At 41.4% G+C, this 19,638-nt stretch overlaps 2 protein-coding genes across 2 annotated transcripts in view; one reads left to right on the plus strand and one right to left on the minus strand.

The window, feature by feature from the left end:
• The window catches only part of ETV6 (ETS variant transcription factor 6), a 343,221-nt gene that overhangs the window by 299,277 nt on the left and 24,306 nt on the right, over positions 1 to 19,638 (minus strand). The gene's annotated exons all lie outside the window — the stretch shown is intronic.
• Positions 7,852 to 13,085, plus strand: LOC308553188 (uncharacterized protein). Its single transcript, XM_081128920.1, has 6 exons — positions 7,852 to 7,997; positions 9,445 to 9,990; positions 10,142 to 10,207; positions 11,589 to 11,636; positions 12,116 to 12,166; positions 12,860 to 13,085. Coding segments are annotated over exons 1-6 (783 nt in total). The 5' UTR covers positions 7,852 to 7,927; the 3' UTR covers positions 12,862 to 13,085.

Below are 19,638 nucleotides of genomic sequence, written 5' to 3' on the forward strand. Positions count from 1 at the left end.
GTTTGGTCACAGTCATCACTTCAATGAATCACACGTCTCTAGGGAAGGGGAACAGAGTTTGCCAATCCCAAAACATGCCTCTTTGGGATACTGATTAAGCTGGTTAGTTTTAAGAAACAAAAGACTCAGGAAAAACCTTTGACCTTCCCCCTAATTGCCTAAAAGAATTTAGATAGAGGACGTGCTCCAGGAAGAGAGATATTATCATAATTATAGTTTAATATAAACTAGTGTGCGATAGGGAGAAAGCTAGCAAGGCTGGTTTGATCAAACTCTTCTGTGTCCCACTGTTTCAAAATGGTCCAACAAACACCTGCTCACTAGACATGAACTCTTTCATCTCCTTGTCAATTGCCTTCTTGCCCTATGAAGTTCGAACCCTGGCTCCCCATGTAGTGTAAGTTGGCATATAGGCCTTAAATGCCCAAGCTGCCCTTCGGTCTCATATTCTTTTAGAACCCCCATGGGTACATATGTGATTAAGTTTGGTTATTTTCTCCTATTAACCTGTTTCATGTTAATTTAATTATTAGTCCAGCCAGAAGAATTTAGAAAGGTAGGGGAAAAAATTTATTTTTCTGCCCCCATGGTTTTAGCGAGGCATCCAGGAGAAGAGAAAACTTACTGGCTGGAACCCCACACTTTCCCCTAAGGCTGAAGCAAATGAGGAGATCCTGGGACATCTAACACCAGCTGGAAGAAGGTAAGGGTTCTTACCATGTAGGCACCCCCCCCCCCGCCCCCAGATCTCTGTCTGTGGGATCCAGGGGAAACAAAAGCAGTGAGAATACTCTTTTCTCTTTATAAATTTAGATTGGCTGGGGGAAAAAATGTTGATGAAACGAGTTTCAGAGATGGTTGTTAACGCCGCCAGCTTGAGTACGTGTGTGCACCCGGTGGGCAGCCAAATAGGCTGTGGGCCCAAGCTTAGGGGACCTGAAAGCTTATTCTGTTTGAAGGGAGGAAAAGACGTGATTCCCTGTATTTTGGAACAGCTGTTTAAAGACAGGGACCCCATCTTTTTTAGGCTACTGTGGGAGTGAACTTGTGGGTCTGTGAAGGCGTATCCATCACACTCTTGTGGAAGCCTCTTGCTCCCATAGTTGGGCCATAGAAGGATTACTTACTTGAGTCACTGTAGATCTTACCATCAATGGCCAGACAATGGATCCTTTGAATTGGTAAAACTTCTAAATTAAAAAATTTATTTACTTACTGATTTTTTAAATCCTTACCCGACGATATATATTTTTTAATTGATTTTAGAAAGAGAGGAAGGGAGAGAGAGAGAAACATCGGTTGGCTGCCTCCCATATGGGATCAAACCTGCAACCTTTTGGTGTACGGGACAATGCTCCAACCAACCGAGCCACCCCACCAGGGCTAAACATTTTTTTTAGAAAGCTCTCTTACTGGTATAATGACTAGCCATTAAAACTCCCTTAATAAGATGGAAGGACAGAAATTACAACAAAAATCAAAGTCCACTCAGACTCCTTCCTATTTGCCTTTAGATATTTGTAGATATTGTAAAAGATCAGGACATTGGAAGTACAATTGTTCAGCACTTAAGGAAAAAAAAAGGAAAAAAAATATGGCAAAAATCTTACTAGAGACAACCTTAAAATTGTTACGTCTTAAGAATTTATGTTTTAAGATTTTAAAAACTGATTTTTAGGGAGAGAGAGAGAGAAAAACATCGAAGTGACAGTGAAACATTGATCCACTGCCTCCGCATCCCCCCACAGGGGATTAAGCCCAAAACCCGGGCATGTGCCCTGACTAGGAATTGAACCTGCAAACTTTCCATGCCCAGGGAAAACACCCAACCCATTGAGCACACTGGCCAGGGCAGACCAGTTGGTTATTGACCCTTTTCTCCCTGAGATAGCTATGCCTGTGCCTTAAGGCCTGGGCATTAGCTTTCTGCCTGCCTGGGACATGTCGGTTGTCAGAGCTTTCTTTGGACTGTCAGAGGGAATGACTCGAAGATAATAAACTTTGTGCCCCATCGAGTCCATCGAATTGTTAACATTGCCAGAAATAATTACTGTTCATCTTAGCTGAAACCTGAAAAGATATTTTAAAAGAATTTGATAACTCCATGATCAGAAATTTGGAAAAATTGGAAGCTCATTTTTCAAAGTCTGGTAGGAATGTTTTTAAGCCTCCTCAGCAACTCCCAGGTCCTCCTGTGGATGGTCAGGAATGTAAACACCCATAGCTGCCCTACACTGAACAAACCAAAGGGAACAATGGGAGCAGAGAGGTTTCAAAAGCACATGCTGCTGAAACATCTTCCATAAGCCTAGCCCCCCAGGTCCCCAGCTTCTTTTAAAATTGTCAAATGAACTGACGAAGATGATTATAGTTCTAACAACTTTTTGTTTGAAATATTGCCACTTTTAAGAAATCTTTTGTTTTCCAGGTATAAGGAAACTTGTTTCTCTTAAACTACCTAGGAAATTTGGTAAATTTTCCTAGAGCAGTTTGGTAAATTATACTTTTGGGAGCAGAATTGAAACATTTATCTTTTTTTCCCTACTTGATCCCTCCAGAATTTAGAAACTTTCAGTGAATATTCTTATTTTCTTGGCAATATAATTATTTGCATAAGTTCAATCAGAGTCTGTTCTCCTAACAAGACACAATTGGAAACTGGTTATATACCAAGACTTTGACGGGAATGTCCTGTGTGAGAGAGGCATGCGTAGACTCAAGTATGACAGACAGCTTTAAGGAATTAAGATGGACTTATGGCAGCCTCTTGGAAATACTGGCCTGGTACCTTGCTCACAGGGTTCCCAACCACCTTACCAGGTGAGTAAGGAAGGTCACTTTCTGACAGGTACAGGAACATCAGGATATTTTGGGAACCTCAAGAAAAGAGGAATTGTTCCAAGTCTAAGGGTACTGCAGGCAAAACCTAATAGCAAGTATATGGTTTGCCCTCTTAGCCTCGGGATGCTGTTAAAAGTTTAATCTGGAGATTCCTTATGAAAAAGTCCAGCAGAGTACATTTAAAAGAGCCTGTATGACCAATGGTTATTCCTGCTGTATTTATACAAATAACCAGTTTTAAATTTATTAAAACTAGACTTATTTTGCAAATAAATTAGTCTTATTTTGGCTATCTCTGGTAAAAATGAGGATGGTCTAGAGAGGAAAAATTACGTTTCAATAGTAACTATGATACATACTTGTGGATACTAGATTCTAGTTCAGTTAGTTGTCTTTGGGGTTTTGTTTTCCACCTGTAAAGTGGACTGGATCCTGAATTTTTCTAGTTTTCTCAAATATTTGGCTACAGTTCTTCAAGCTAACATTTTCAATTCTCTCCTATCCTTTGACTTGGAATTACTGAAAACTGAAATGGCTGTTTTCCCCCCTGAAATCCTTCAAACTGCTGCTCGATGATTTGATATAAACTTCAGGAAATCCCCGCCACAGCTCATGCTTAGACGATCTCCATGCCTGGTGCTGTGCAAGCCACTTAAAAGTTTCTCTGAGCACTGGAGGACATCATCCGAGCATTTCAAACTGCAACGATGCATCGAGCCTGACACCCAGAAATCAGCAGCCCTCCCGGCTCAGATTTTAATCAAAACTGTTTTTAATTTGCTCTAAACATTACCCTTTTTTGTTTGTTTCCATAGAAGTGTCTCTTATTAAATGCCTTATTGCTTGCTCACACACTATAGACCTAATTTGGGGGGAGCACCTGCACCACTGCCTCCTAAAATGAGACAGAACTGTTCAAGCGAACTGCTCTATCTTCAGGGTTAAGTGATTGTTCCACGAAATACGGAACAATCTACCTACAACTTAGCTTCTGGACTGTAAAACTTATTTGAACTTAAAAAGGTAGATGGAAAATTTTTATTTTTCCACCCTCATATTATGCATAAATAAAAATTATGAAAAAAAACCCCCAAAATTTCATGGACTTCAGCTTCATCTTCCCCATAGAAGTCTCCAGGGTAATGCTCCTTCGTGTTCCCACCCTAAAACCATATTATCAACTCACTGGGGACCTGGGCCTTTTTCATCTTCAGCACCTAATAATAATAGCTATTTTTTATTATGTGCTTTCCTTATTCCAGGCATTTTACATGAATACATTAATTGAATCCTTACAACAACCCAACAATGTGAAAACTACCCTTACTCCTATTACATAGAAGGGAAAACAGAAGTGCTGGGAGTTAAGTAACTTGCCCATAGTCACCTAATTACCACAGGCGGAGCCGGGATTTATACCGAAGCTGTTGTATTCCAGTCTGTGAGTTTGACCTCTCTGCCTAGTGCCTCTTCTGCTTTCGTCATTACGCTTCACAGTCACTGTGTAAACATTTGTTAAATAAATACATATTTTTTTTATTCCTGGCACCGCATTAGATTTCTTAGTATCTTGTCATAAACTGCCTTTGCAATACATATATATGTTGACTTACTCCATGGTTATAACTTTAAAGAAAGAATCAATGTTGGGGCTTCCTTTGGATTGCCCGAGGTACTTAGTGTGCTTGCTGGGTGACAGAACAGATGCTGAAAAATGCTTTATTGACTCTAGAAGGTTGGGCTAATCCTTATTTATATCTAATCTTCGAAGTCAGGCCGTCAAGATGTTTTTATCCCATTCTGAGCTCCCTCTTCCCCAGAGGAGAAACTTGTGTCCTGGACTCTGGAGACTTCTCCCTAAGGGGACAATGGCTGTTGGGGTTTGGAATGAAAGGCCGCGCCTTACCCTTGGCCAAATGCCTGGCTCTGAGCCCCCAGGGGCTATGGGGCTTGTGTTTGTTGTGACTGGGAGTTGGGAGGGACAGAGACACAAGGGAAGGATATCATCACTTCCATCTCGGTCCACTGGCCAGGAGCTGATCTCATTCTGGAGAAAGATATAAGGGCTTTGAAGTTCCTTTAATGCTGTCAGGAAACTCCATGCTTTCTGCCAGGCCCCTTTTTAACATTTAATTTAACATTTAATGTATAAATCAATTTAATACAATCAAATTAATACCATGATTTTCCAGGAGGGATAGTGGCAATTTTTGTTTTTTTCCCCCTGCTCAGTTCAGATCAAATCTGTGATAATTTGTTTTAAATCTAGTGGTTTTTTTTGTTTTTTGTTTTTTTAGATGATCATAGACAAAGGAGGTAAAAGACTACTGACCAGGAGTCATCTAGTCATTAATTTATTAATAAGTATTTTTATCACTTCTAATGTACCAGACACTGTGCTAGGTCCTGGACAGATCTGAGGGAACAAGATGGGAAACAACTTATACTATTTTTAGGATGGTAAAGAAATTGGAAAATAAAATAACTACTTTTGACAGAAGAGGGAAGAAGAGATTCATATGCGTATCTCCCAAGGATAAAACTGGGGCTAACAGATTGAAATGACAAGGCATATTTTAGCTGTTGGAAGAAGTAATTATCCAAAGATGAACTATTATTCTCAAGGTAGTGAGTTCCCCATCACTAACTAGGGCTGTCAGGCCACTTGACAGGTGTGTTATATAAGGAAAAAAAAGAACCTCATATTAAAAAAAAAAAAATTCGATGTCTGATTGGATACATTTTAATATGCATTCAAGCCTTGAAATTACATGATTCTATAACATTTAAGAGCATATGTAAAGTCAAAAAATAAAAATATTTTAATAATATAAAACAGAATTATAAACCCATATTAATAAAGACCCTATAACTATTAGATTATACAATATATCATATACTTATAAATCACATATATTGTTTATGTTATATACGTACTAGATTATACAATATATTGTACCCTTATAGATTTTAAGATTATACTTGCAATTTTTATTAGATTTCACCTTAGCCTGGTTCCTCTCTGGGACCCACTATGTCAATTACCTAATAAATACTTAGGTGGTGAGAAAGAGCAACATCTCATGGAGCGAGACCAAATTTCTCCCACATTTCAATATAGAATTCACAAGGCAGCTGTTCCTTCATTGACTGACCCTGGGGGAAATTGAGGCACATAAAAATACCGGGATCTTTAGTACCATCTAAATTGATGTCTGCTATATGTTTAGGTGGTTGAGCTGCAAAAGAAAGCTGCTAGAGGAAGTTGGTAATCTCTGCCCCTTCAATACCTTAATTCCTAAGACCAGCTCTCCTCAGAGTTTAGAGATTCTACTTTGCACATTTCAGAGTGAATTCCTGCACTTCTCTGGGGTAGGAAACGTATTCATATGTGGCCCAGGCAGATAAAATTGCCCCTTCTCCCACTGGCCCATGACTTATTCCATTATTATCTCATCTGAGTTCTGTTTGCTCCTGTTTTTTGCCTGCCAGTTTTCTGTGAGCTTCTTGCTTCCCAAGCTCCTGACTATTGTATTTGGGTTACACTTCATTGCCCAGGGCTTGCCAAGGAAATTTAGTTTTCAGTAAAACAAAATGTTCTGTAATGTGTGTGTGTGTTTTTCCCTGCCTTTTTTTTTTTTTTTGAGTTTGACAAATTTATTGGTATTTTAGTAAAGACATTCATCTCAGTCGTTTCTCTCTCCTTGACCATAGGTTAATATTTCATTTGAGTCAAGAAAAGAATATGCAAGGGAGATGCTATTTTAACATAAAACAGTAAAATAGACAAAAATGAAAAGTTTGCGTACATTAAACCAAATTAAATTCATGTATCTTGATATAATTAAGTTATGTAAGTAAGAACTAATAGTTCTATGTACATTTCCATTGTTTTTCTTGGGGCTTCCTCTAAATTTAAATGCAAGTGAACAAAGCGCTAGGCTGCTTCTCTGGAGTTACTACTTATTAAAAGAGCTGAGCGAGTAGTTACCACCATTAAGACTGTCTGAAGGTGCCTGCAAACTTAACACTGTAGGAGTTTTCAAGGAAATCATTATGTTGCACTTTTCTTTTATCTACGACTATGCCTTTAAAGATGTGTCTAACTGCCACATTAAAATAGAATTCATATACAAGACAAAATATTTATAAAAACCCTACAACACATAGTTCTGACAAAGGATATGTGGTCAGAGATTCCACAAAATGTTTAAAGATGCATTTATTTCCTCCTATTTTCAGTACCTAAAATGTGCTTTTGAGAAGCCATCGGTTAATACGCATACACTTAATACTGCCCCCTAGAGGACTTGGAAAGACACTAGCAGGAGCCAAGTCTACACAGCCAGGAGTACTTGACATAAATGATGTCCCTGCAAGACTTGAATATCTTCAGGTGAACTTGGAGCCATTGAATCTCTTGGCCTAGGTTCCTTGTCAGCAAAATGGAGAAAATAATGACTCCCTTATAGGATCGTGGTGAGAATCAAACATGATAATAGCACTAGTGAAATCTTACAATTTTAGATCTACCTGTTTTAGAGTCATTATTATTCTCTTTCACAATTCTCTTTGAGAAACCGGCTTGGCTTAGCAGACTGCAATAGTACTCTCCCTATTGCACAAAGTAGCCCTATTGAGTCAAAGTAGCCAGCAGGCTCTGACCAGGATTCCTAGTCCCGCATTCCGACACAAAGCATTCCAGGAGCTCAGTAAAGCAGTATTTGGCTCCAGTCTAGATGAAAAACTAGAATTTCTCCCCTGGCCTCTGAAAAGCAGATAATTGGTGCTAATGGTAACGGGGCAAAACAACCTAGGATCTTATCAGAGCTTTCCTCCAAACTCCTCCTAGTTTCTCCCTCCCCTAGGTCCCTTGCCCTAGGGATATTCTCGTGGGGGGGGCGGGGAGCAGGAGAGACTTGTTTTGTGTTTTTTTTAAAAAAACCACCTGAGAATGCTGCCGTCAGCGGCCTTGGGCTGAGGGTTCTATAAAAGCTAAGCAGAGCCCTGGTCAGTCCAGCGCACCGAGAGCCTGCGCCCGCCTGCCCACCTCGCCCAGCATCCTGCGCTTTCCGCCACCCGCACCATGGTCAGGAAGGCCCTCATCCTCTCTACCTGGTTCATCCTGGCTGGGGCCATCCCCATAACACTCCCGGGTGAGTAGACCACTGGGAGGTCTTGTGGGGAACCGGGCTAAATGCTCTCATGGGGAGGGGCACGGAGGAGGGAGAGAAAGAGAGAGATGCAGGGAAATGGTTAAAGTTACATTGACTTGGACTTAAGGTGGGCATGGGGGCTGCGCCCTGACGCCGTGGGCAGCTGAGGGGTAAGCCACGATTAGGCAGGTCATTCGAGAGCTACTGAGGGTTCTCTCCGTTCTCCGTCACTGTCGGGTGGGAAAGAGGCTCTAGCCTATTTAATGCAGGTTAAGAAGTCCTGGGACGGATCCTTGTTTCATAGCAGAGTACATTTCAAAGCGCTTTAGCATCCAGCTCAGTCTCGAGCAGTGGAGACCAGTGGGTCTGGAAGGGGAGCCTGTGAATCACACTGGGAAAGGAAAGGAGGAGGTGTCCTCCTCGACCAGAGAAAGGACGCTTCCCGCCAAAGGCCTTCTTTTCTAGTCCTCCCTGAATTCAGTTCTCAGGAGGAGGGCTGTTCACTCATCTGCATTAAAGTGGTCACTTTCCCCATTCTCTTGCCCCTCACCTCTCCCTCCAGTAGCCGTTAATATACCCGCTGCTGGGGTTGGGTTCTTTATTGCGGTGAATGAATGGTAAAGGGAGGTGATTAAATTAGGGAGCTGGGTGCCTATAACCTGAAGAACTAGGCAGCCACTATATCTGTGTATCTTTCACTATCGCCCAAGAAGACCGTGGCTGTACCCTCATCAGGCTGACACGGTTCTGATGCTGATATGGTTAGCAAGCCCCAAATGTCTGGACTGAGCACTCTATGGAACATTCTGGAAAATGAAGTCCTAGACATTTCATAAACAAATGGTAGGAGTAGCTCATTCTTTTTTTTTTTTTTTAACTTATTGGGGTGAATTTGGTGTACAATTCTATAAGACATCATCTGTATATTGTATTGTGTGTTCACCACCCAAAGTCAAGTCTCCTTCCATCACCACTTATCCCCCCTATACCCTCTTCTACCTCTTTCCCACCTCCCTGATTCCATTCTTGATATGCACTTTGGAAATGGGTGTTTTCCTTGTTCCTTACCCCTCTTTGTTTTTGTTTTAAGTTTTCAGAAACCTGGAAGGATTATAGAGGGGGAGTTTTTAGAATGCTTATTCTGTTCCAGTCTGAGTAATTCACATTTAGAGGCACAATATCAAATGTTCCCTCCTAAACTGACCCCTCAAGGAGGGTGATGTAGGGGACACTGAGCATACTCCTGAGTGGCAGTTAGTCTTCTGGACTTTCTAGCAGTTGGCAGAAGAGAGGTTTGTGGTGAGACGTCATTTGATTCGATATGCCAAGTTACATCCATGTTTTCCCCAGAGAAGATCTAACTTGGAATGAGAAGGGTGTGGAGATGGTGGAGATATTCTTGCTAGAAAGTATTTGAGCTGTTTTTTTTTTTGTTTTTTTTTCCTAGACACCGACTATGATGTACACATTTTCAGTGTCTCAGAGTTACAGCCTGAACTAAATCCAACCATTGACCCAGAGTCAACCACTGACTTATACCCCACTGATACTGTAGATCCAACCACTGACTTAGACCTCACTGATACTGTAGACCCAACCACTGACTTAGACCTCACTGGTACTGTAGAGTCAACCACTGACTTATGCCCCACTGATACTGTAGAGTCAACCACTGACTTATGCCCCACTGGTACTGTAGACCCAACCACTGACTTAGACCTCACTGATACTATAGAGTCAACCACTGACTTATGCCCCACTGATACTGCAGAGTCAACCACTGACCTAGACCTCATTGATACTGTAGACCCAACCACTGACTTAGACCTCACTGATACTGTAGAGTCAACCACTGACTTATGCCCCACTGATACTGCAGAGCTGACCACTGACCTAGACCTCACTGATACTGTAGATCCAACCACTGACCTAGACCTCACTGGTGCTGCAGAGTCAACTACTGATTTTTATTTGGAGAATACACAGGCTTTGGGTAAGTAAAGGTTCTGACTGCAGAGGAAGCCTGGGCAGGAGTTGGTGGGCTCCCTTGTTTTGCATTTCTGGGGGAAAGGCTGCTTTCCTCCAGTGAACTGTATTCCCAGCATAAGGCATGACCACACCCATATCCCATTCTGTTTTCCTAGAATTGTCTACTGAAGTGGGATCTAACATCCCCAGCATTGCGGAAGAAGCCAGTGAGGAGGTCACAGGTAAAAATGCCTATCATCTAGAATGCAGACATCTCTGCCTGCCTCTTCTCTCCATATTCACAGCTCATTGAGTAGGAATGTCCTGTGGTGACTTACACAGCTGGGGGTACCTTGCTGCTCTGTTCTCTGAGGTGATACACATACATTGTGAAATGATTACCACAATAAGGCTTCTTTGAAACTTGAGGAAAATTGAAGCATTTCCCCAGTGTCAGGAGATGGAACCATTTGAATACCTACAAGTTCCAACCTGGAGGTGGCCCTGACCTCATCTCCGGGACCAGCCTTCTGGGCTTCTCTAAAGAGGACAAGTTTCCTATGTCTCCAAAGGGTCAATGAATATGGTGGCAAAAATAGTTTAAGAATTTGCTCTTCTTTTCCAGTTGGTTAAAATTCAATTTACACAGGGAACTTTTTGAATGAAGATTATGTAAGTGTAAATCTTATTTGTATTTTGGCCAAACAGAAGAAAAGGGGATTTAAAAGCTTCCAAAAGGGAGCAGTGGTCCTATCTCTGCCCATCACTCTCTCAGGCCTTCATTTCTTTCATTTTTCTGTCTGCCCCTTAGCCATGGGGTCATAAGATTTCAATGCCTCTGTCACAATGAACAAAACCCAATAGCTTGTGGGGTGCCTTCATTTTTGCTAAGAAAGAGTCTTGGGCCTTCCCTACAAAACCAAGTTTTAAACAATCTGATTCTTATATCTACAAATAATAGCTAACATTTGTTGAGATTTACTATATTCCAGCACTGCCCTAAATGTATTGGGGGAATGTAGGTAGTAATTACAGGAAGCTAGTACTTGTATTTTAGTGACAGCTGAAGGGTCTATTAAAAAAGAGTTGGTTCTCTGGCTTTAAATTCTTCCTTTTCAACTAATTATCCTCTCACAGAATATCCCTCATTTGCAAAATGAAGCTCTGTCTCAGTATTGTGCTCTCACTGCCCAACCTGTAGTGGCTGATTAATAAGTTAATGTAAGTTAATGCTGTCTCCCACCCTAACACTCCCATCCTTACCCCCATCCCATGGGGCAAATTCTTATGTTTCACTATATGAGCAAGATGCAGCCTCATGGCCCAGAGCCATCTTGTCATTTCTGCTTATATACTGGACCCATAGCCTGCTTATCAAGAGATGCTTTCTGGCTGTGGCAATTACCAGTGACCTGAGTTTTATTCCCCCCTACAATGCATTTATTTACTTAATATTTTTCCAGTTTTATTGAGATATAATTGACATATAACTTTGTGTATGTTTAAGGTGTACAATATGACTTGCTATATGTATATATTGAGAAATTGTGGTGTTTAATAGGAAGAGAAAATTCATGGAGGTTCTAACCTTTGAAATTAAGAAAGTGACTTCATTATTTCTAGCAAGTGCCATTGGTGATTATCTGGAAGACCCCTTGGCTGAGGCACCAGGTAAGACCAAAGATCTTGGACTTTTTTGTCTATTCTTGGAATTTGAGGGATATTTTTCTTTATGGCTTTCCAGGACAGACTCAAGAAGTGGGGTTCTAAGGTACCTGCCCATGTGTACACCCTTCTCAGCCAGGTGCATGTTCACTTAGCTGAATCCACTCTGGGGGAGAAGATAGGACTTGGCTCTTGCACATAAGATATGACCAGTTCATGTGTTCTTCTCAGGGACTTCCAAGTGTGAATGGAGACCAGCTCTATATCCAAATCCTTCTCATGGAGTGCGTTTGCGTTTCACTTCCGCAGGCAGGATTTCAGGCAGGGCAGAGTTCATGGTGGGTAGGAGAGGGTGGTTTTGGTGGCACAGACTCGGGAGAGTCCCACTTTACTAGGGCTACTTGAGGCTGTTAGCTGAATGCTAGACACACTGTGAGTGATACTTACTGGGAGTGAATAAAAACCATTTCTTTACTTAATTGCAGATGAGCCCAGCACCTTCATGGAAAGCAAGGAGTTCACCTCAGTGCTTGTTTGTAAGTTTCTTCTCTCTTGCCCCTGATATCTTACTAGGGATTTAACACTATTTTCAATGCCAGTTTTAATCCACTGGAAAAGGACTCCAAACTTCACAGCCTTCCAGGATGCTGAGACCAGCTATAAAATCTACTTGAAGGTTAAAAACAAACTTTTCTCTCTCAGGTTTATCTTCCAAATCTAATTGTCTGGAATTTCAGTAATCAAATAGGCATAGGATAAACAAGTTCTCTCCCTTGATTTTCCAGTATTTCCTTCTTCCCATCTCTCTAGCATGGGGATTCCAGTCCAGCCCATAGAATCTTTTTAAGGGAGAGGCTGCAGAAAGGGCATCCGATTTTCTGATGCATGGAACATACATTTCAGTGAAAAACTGTAAAGCCTTCTGGCCCTGAATCAGAAGGTGCCAGTTTTAATACTGGGACTCGCTCTTGGCTTTTTTTGAATCTGTTAACACGGTTCCTTCATGCAGTTAAATGGATACCTGAGCAGTGTGTAACTATCTCATCTAAGGCACAAGGAGAGGGAGGGGGAATAAGCAATTAGATCTGAAAGAAATTCAGTCACATGCATAAGATCACAGTGGGAAGTGGGGACAAGGGGCCTAATCTTTTGAGCACCAGGTTCTCTTCTTTCTTTTGGTAATGACTGTTTTTTTTGTTTTTTTTTTTAATTTTAATTATTTATTTCAGAAAATGAAGCAGATTCTCTGTTGGCTGTGATCTTGACTCCGCTAACTACAACTTTCTAAGAAGAGTGTGAGTTTCTGCACAAGCCTGCTATTCCATTATAGGAGTCTGAATAACTGGAAAAGATGAGTGAGCCTTAGTTTATACCCAGCTGAGGATAAACACAGTGGAGAGAATTGTCCACAGACAGAGGATGCGCATTTCTTATCCATGTCCATTTAATATGAGATCAATAAATGTTCATGAGACAACAGAACTACTTTGTTGCCTTGTGTTAGTACCAATAATCATGTTACTCCTCTCCGACAGAGACTTTATAACCAGGCTCCAGCTCCTCATAACCATAAGGAAGCGTGCAGTGCACCGAGGAAAATTATATTAGCTTTTCTAGTCCTGCTGTAACAAGTTTCCACAAACTTAGTTGCTTGAGACAACACAAGCCTGTTATTTTATAGTTCTGTAGCTCAGAAGTCTGGAAGGCATCTCACTGGGCTAAAAACATGTGTGTCAGTCAGCAGGGCTGAGTTTCTTTCGGGGGGCTTGATGGAAGAACCCATTTTCTTTCCTGTTCCTCTTTTATCTTAAAGCCACAATGGCCGGTTGATTCCCACATATGTCAGAGTCACTGACACTGACTCGACGACCTCCCTCTTCCAAATTTAAGGACCCTGAGAACACACACGGGCCTGCCTGGGTAATCTAGGATAATCTCTATTTCAAGGTCAATTGATTGGTAACTTTAACTCCCCTTTGCCATGTAATTTAACATAGTCACTGGGTCTGGGAATTAGTGGGTAAGATGAATCCACCATATACAATAATCAGAACTGATGATTCTTTTCTTTCAGCTTTTAAACGATATTGTACCACTTCCTTCTGGCTTTCACGGCCGATGTTTTCTCTCGTCACCTGTGTTGGTTCTCCCTTGGGGATATGTTGTTTCTCTTGCTGCCTTCTGGGTCTTTCCTCTGTCTTTATTATAAGATGTTTGATTACAATGTGTTTTGGTGTGAACTTCTTTGAGTTTATTTTGGTTGGAGTTTGCTTGCCTTTTTACATCTTAAGGTTTAGGTTTTTCTCGGCCAGGTTGGGGAAATTTTCGGTCAGTATTTCTGAGTTCTTTCTCCGGTCTGCCCTATTTCTCACCCCCTCAGATGACAAGCATATTAGGCCTTTTGTGATAAACCCACGCAACCCTACGCTCTGTTCGATTCCCCCATTCCCCATTTTCTCTCTATTGTTCAGACTGGGTACTTTCTATTGTTCTGTCTTCAAGTTCATCCATCTTTTCCATCTGCAGTTGAGCCTATGCATTGTTTTAAATGTTTGTTTACTGTGATTTTCAGTTCTAAAATTTCCTTTTGGTTCTTTTATACATTTCCATTTCTTTGCTGAGATACCCCCCCCCCCCCATTTGTTTTAAGCATGTTTGTAATTGCTCGTGGGAACATTTTTATGATGACTGCTTTAAAATCTTTGTCAGGTAATTCTCACACCTCTGTCATTTTCATTCTGGCATCTTCTGATTATTGTTTTCACTCACGTTTAGATTTTCCCGATTCTTGGTTTGACGAGCAATGTTTTCATTGAACAAGGATATTTTTGGTGCTATGAGACAGAGAATTTTATTGAAATCTTCTGTCTTAGCTGGCTTCCTGTGACACCATTCCAGCAGGGGAAAGGTGGGGGCACTGCATCACTGCTGGATGGGGGCAGAAATACAGGTTTCCCCTGCAACCTCTGTTGAAGGGGAGGGATTCCTCATTATTGCTGGGTGGGGGGTGGAATTCTGACACCCCACTAGGCCTCCTCTGATACTACACTACCTGGGAAGACTAGGAGTGCCTCGGTAGTGCCTCCCATGTGGTCTCTGTTGGTACCACCCCGGTGTAGAAAGGAGAGTGCTGCTTTATTGATTGATGTGGGGTAAAGTCCAGGCTCCTCTTCTGGTCTCCACTGACATCATGGGGGAGGGGAGGGAAGGGGAGAGGCTCAGACTGCTAGGTGGAGATGAAAGCTTGGGTTCCTACTTGACCTTCTCTGACAGAGGGTTGGGGCACCTTGTTACAGCTTGGCAAATGCGGAAATCTCAGCTTCCCACTTGGGTCAGAGTTTTTTTCCTGTGGTGTTTGACTGTAGTAGAATGGCTATCGTCTAAATGTTTTCTGTCTTGCTAGATTGTTTCTGGGTCATTTGGTTGGAAAGAATAGGCTTTTGTTGGGGCGGTTTTCATCTGTGTCTAGTGGTATTTCTGTGTTGCTGGCTTTTTCAGCTACATGTCAGAGATTTATAAAGCAAAAAAAAAAAAAAAATCTAGAGAACTTGCCACCCTGTCGTTTCCGAGTCCCTGGGTCCCTATTTCAACTGCCTTATTCTCTCCAACTCTCCAAGTCTTCTTATGTTCGTTTTATATTTAGTGTCCGGGGCTCATAGTTGTACGTAGTGGGAGGAACAGGAAAAATGTGAATACCCCATCTTTCTGGAAGCAACACTTGGTTTATTTTAGACATAAGTAAAGAAGCTGCAGGTGAGTTTTAGGTCGGACTGGGCTTTGTTTCCCATATTGACAAACCTTAGGGAAGGTTACTTGAAGGTACCATGACTCATTGCATAGGCAGAGACTAGGCTGAGCCTTTTGCGTGTCACGGTGCAGAATTTGGGGCATTTAAATGAAGAATGAGACTTAGAGATCACTAATGTTCATGAGTTATCAGCTGACACACCATGAGACTCATTCATTATCATCCCTTTTAGATGGGCCGTCTGTTTCCTTTTGAATGCTTCTGGTGCTGAGAAGGGCAGCTCCTTCTCAAATCATCTGTTTTTCGGAGAATTCATGTTTAGAAAGAACAAAATCACTTCTTTGAATAAAAGAATAAATAAATGAGTTTGCATTTGTTGAACTTTATTGCCAAACATGATAGGTAATTTTATATGCATTATGCATTTAACTCTTACAAATAATCCGGTTACATTATCTGTGACAACATAGGTTAAAATGATAAAACTTATACAAATCCTTAAACTTTTTCACATAAATCAATTTTTAAAAAATATATCTTTATTGTGATTTCAGAGAGAGGAAGGGAGAAGGAGAGAGAAAATTGAAACATCAGTGATGAGAGAGTCATTGATCGGCTGCCTCCTGCATGCTCCCGACTGGGGGTCGAGCCTGCAACCCGGGCATGTGCCCTGACTGGGAATTGAACTGCGATCTCTGGATCCTAGGTTGATGCTCAACCATTGACCCACGCCCGGCAGGGCTAAAACAATTTTTTTTTTCTTATGACATGAGGACCTTTTTCAACGCAGAAAACTTGGATTAGTGTAACAAACGAAATTTTAAATTTTATTTAATTTAAGTTTAAACAACTGCATGTGGCTTGTAAGTACTGTGTTAAACTGTAATCTAAAAAAAAATAGGGCTATAAATCAAATAAATGCACTAATGAATGTGTAATTATAAGTCAAAACAAGAATTCAGAAGGAAACAAACATGATTCCATGCATGTTTATAACAAAGGGTCTGAGTAGGAGCTAACTAGGCAAAGAGAAGGTGGGGTAGTGGAGAACGTTCCAGGGTGTGGGAGAGAAGACATGCTCTGGGCACAAGGAGCAGGAAGGGCGACGGAAAAGGCCAGTCTGCAGTAGGGAGAAGGGAGAGCGAGATTTGAGATGTGTCTGGAGAGGGAGGAGGGGACCAGCCTTGATGGCCACCTTTAGGATTTAGTCTTTATTGTAGGAGCTATTGTGAATTTTAAAGCTGGGGTTGGCAGATTATTATCACATATACGGTTTGAAAAGCCTATCCTAGCTGCAGACTACGGGTTGGAGGATTTGGAGGGAAAGCTAAAATGATTACAGGTCACCAGGTAGGATATTATAGTGTGCAGGTGAGGTTGGCAACAGAGATAAATGGATGAAGTAGAGCAATATTTACAGAATTAGAAAAGGGGACAAAAGTTGGTGGTGGATTTTGTATGTCAAATGGGACAAGCCAGAGCTATAGATTTTATATTACATGAGTGGCTGGATGGTGGTCTCCAGAGCTGGATTACCAGATTAGTTTTGCTTTGGGAATATTGAGTGGTGCCTTTAAAGTATTCAAATAAAGACGTCAAACAGGAAAAGATGTAAAGCTCAGTAGAGGTCTCAGCAAGAGATATAATTTTGTATTATTGGCACATAGATGATAATTGGAGCCACGGACAACACGCCCCCCCCCCCCAAGCTTTACTGAGGTATAACTGACAAAACTGTACATATTTAAAGTGTACAATCTGATGAGTTGATATACATATACATTATGAAATGATTACTGCAATCAGGTTACTTAACACATCCATCACCTCACAGAGTGACTTTTTTTTTAGGATGAGTTTTTAAAAGGAGATAGTATATAGTGATAAGAGACAAGAGTTTAAAACAAAATTAGAGGAATTTTATAATTCCATGGCTAAATGGAAGCAGATGCATCTGCAAAACCCACACAGGCTCTAGCTCCTAGATGGTGGGAACTGCGACTTTGTATTCATCATTACGCCCTAAACTTCTGATAAAATAACTGGCATAGAGAGGGAGCTCAGTAAATATTTTGTAAATAAAATAAAAGTGGGACCACCAGAGAGTTAGACTATAAAGGAGGTGCACGCAGTATCAAAGGGAAAGAGTGTGTCTATTGCTGCTGAGAAACAAGTTAAGATAAAGATTGAAAAATGTCCATTGGTTTTAGCAACCTGGAAATGAGCTGTGAGCTGTTTAAGTGGAATAATGGGAACTAAAGTCTTGGTTTATAAACCTTTGGCAGCCTTTTGTTTTGATAAAGGTTATTGGACAAATATAAGCCACCGTATATGAAGACTGAAAACAGGCAGAATGGTCAATGACATAACAGAAAGGAGAAAGGTAATACGCGTCCCTGTGGAAGTCTGACGAGAGAAAGTGTACCAGACAGAAGCCTCCCGATCCATGTTCTAGAACCTGGCGAGGCTCAAGGACGGGAGGTGAGACAGGTAACATAAAACAGGTTTATATTCTCCATTATTCCAGCAAGGGGCAGTAGGTTTATTCTCGAGAAAAACTGACCCAGAGAGGTGCTGGGCTTGGGGGCTACTGCCATTGAAGAGAATATGAGTGAAGTGCTGTTCTAAGAAAACAGGGCAATGAAATGAAAGCCTATAAAACAAATGCCCCACCTCCTACCCTGGCCAGCTCCAAGGTGCCACCAGGGAGGATTACGCTTGTTAAGCAGGAGCTAGGAAGATTAAGTCTCAGAGACAGCATGTGGAGTCATCTTCAACAAAATGGGCTATCAGGCCACCCAATCTCCCGACTCTGAGGCTCATGGTTCTACAACACTCTTGCAGCGCATGTAGAGTTTCTGATTGCCTTACCGTCTAAGTCTTCCATATCAAGAGAGAGCAAAGGATCACCAATTAAAAACCTTCCCCAAACAAGGCTTGAAGAAACAGTAAAAAGGGAATTCAGAAGACAGTTAATATGAGGAGAAGAAACCTTTGAGACCTTGTAATTAATATATTCAGAGAGATAAAAACAGATATTGCGTCCTTGAAACAAGAATGGGCTGCTATTAAATAAGTAGAAAATAAAAAGAAATACTGGCTAGTAAAAGTTCAAGAGAAGATAAGGTTAAGGAATTCCCCCATGAAATAGAACAAAAAGGCAAAGAGATAGTCAATAGGTGAGAAAAAGAGAAAGAAAATTCAACTAACAGATTTCAAAGGAAACAGAATATATTAGAAATTATCAGTGAAACACTGCAAAACATTTCCCCGAACTTAAGAATGACTCTCCGTATCGCAAGTGTCCAACGAGTGTCCACAGGCCCACATTTGACATTTGCACGGTCCAGTGCAGAACCACAAAAGGAGGCCGGTGTACTACTTCTCCAAATATTTGCAAGTGATGACTGAGCTGGAGACCAGATCCAGGTCACGTCCTCCGGCCTGTTCCCGGAGACTGCCCTTCTGGTGGAGCCTGGAGACGAAAGGAGCTGTGTCTCCGGCACCAGCCCTGGCCCTGCAGGCTGGTCTGGACTCAGGACTGACCTGGTCAGTTTTCTGTGGGAACCTGCTAGGCAAGTTTTCCTCCCTCATGCCTCCCTTCTGATTTAGGATTTCCCAGAACTTCTAAGCAACTCCCCAAACTACATCGCTGAGCACAGGAGTGGCAGGGGCGGCATGTGGGAGAACCTGTCGGCCTACACATGCTTTTGGTTGATTTGAGGTGACTAGGTTTATACATTTTTCTCTCTGGCGCCCTAGGGCAGAAGCAGTGAATTTGTTGTTGACTCATTCTTAATCCTCAGCCTGAGCTCTTTTCCCATAATTCCTGCTTATTTTATTTATTTGCTGAACTTTTAAAATATTTTCTAATGAGACTAAAAGAAAAAAAAATAATGCCTTTGGTTTGGATATAAACTTAAGACTGATCTAAAAAATAAAGTCTAAAGAAAAGCCAATCAGGACAAACAACAACAACAACAAATAGGCAAAGGATATTAATGGTTTTTATGTATCCAAAGAAGGCTTCAAGGTGATAACATTGGAGCATTTGAATGAAGTGAGGAAGCATGCTTGATAAACAGGAACAAGCCTGCCCTGTGGGAGGAGTACTGAGAAGGTCCGTGTATCGAGAATGGAGTATGGAACTGGGCATAGAGAAGTCAGTAAGTTCAGATCCAGGCAGGGGTCCAGTCATGCAGGGTGTTGGCTATTGTAACAAATTTGGATTTTGTTCTGATGGAATAAAGGTGGTGGCAA

Source organism: Miniopterus schreibersii (genome assembly GCF_964146895.1).
Source record: "Miniopterus schreibersii genome assembly, chromosome: 2".
NCBI lineage: Eukaryota > Metazoa > Chordata > Mammalia > Chiroptera > Miniopteridae > Miniopterus > Miniopterus schreibersii.

Coding starts and splice junctions, on each gene's coding strand:
- LOC308553188 (XM_081128920.1), top strand. CDS start 7,928: ATGGTCAGGAAGGCCCTCATCCTCTCTACCTGGTTCATCCTGGCTGGG. Junction 7,998..9,444: donor CATCCCCATAACACTCCCGG/GTGAGTAGACCA, acceptor TTTTTTTCCTAG/ACACCGACTATGATGTACAC. Junction 9,991..10,141: donor GGAGAATACACAGGCTTTGG/GTAAGTAAAGGT, acceptor CTGTTTTCCTAG/AATTGTCTACTGAAGTGGGA.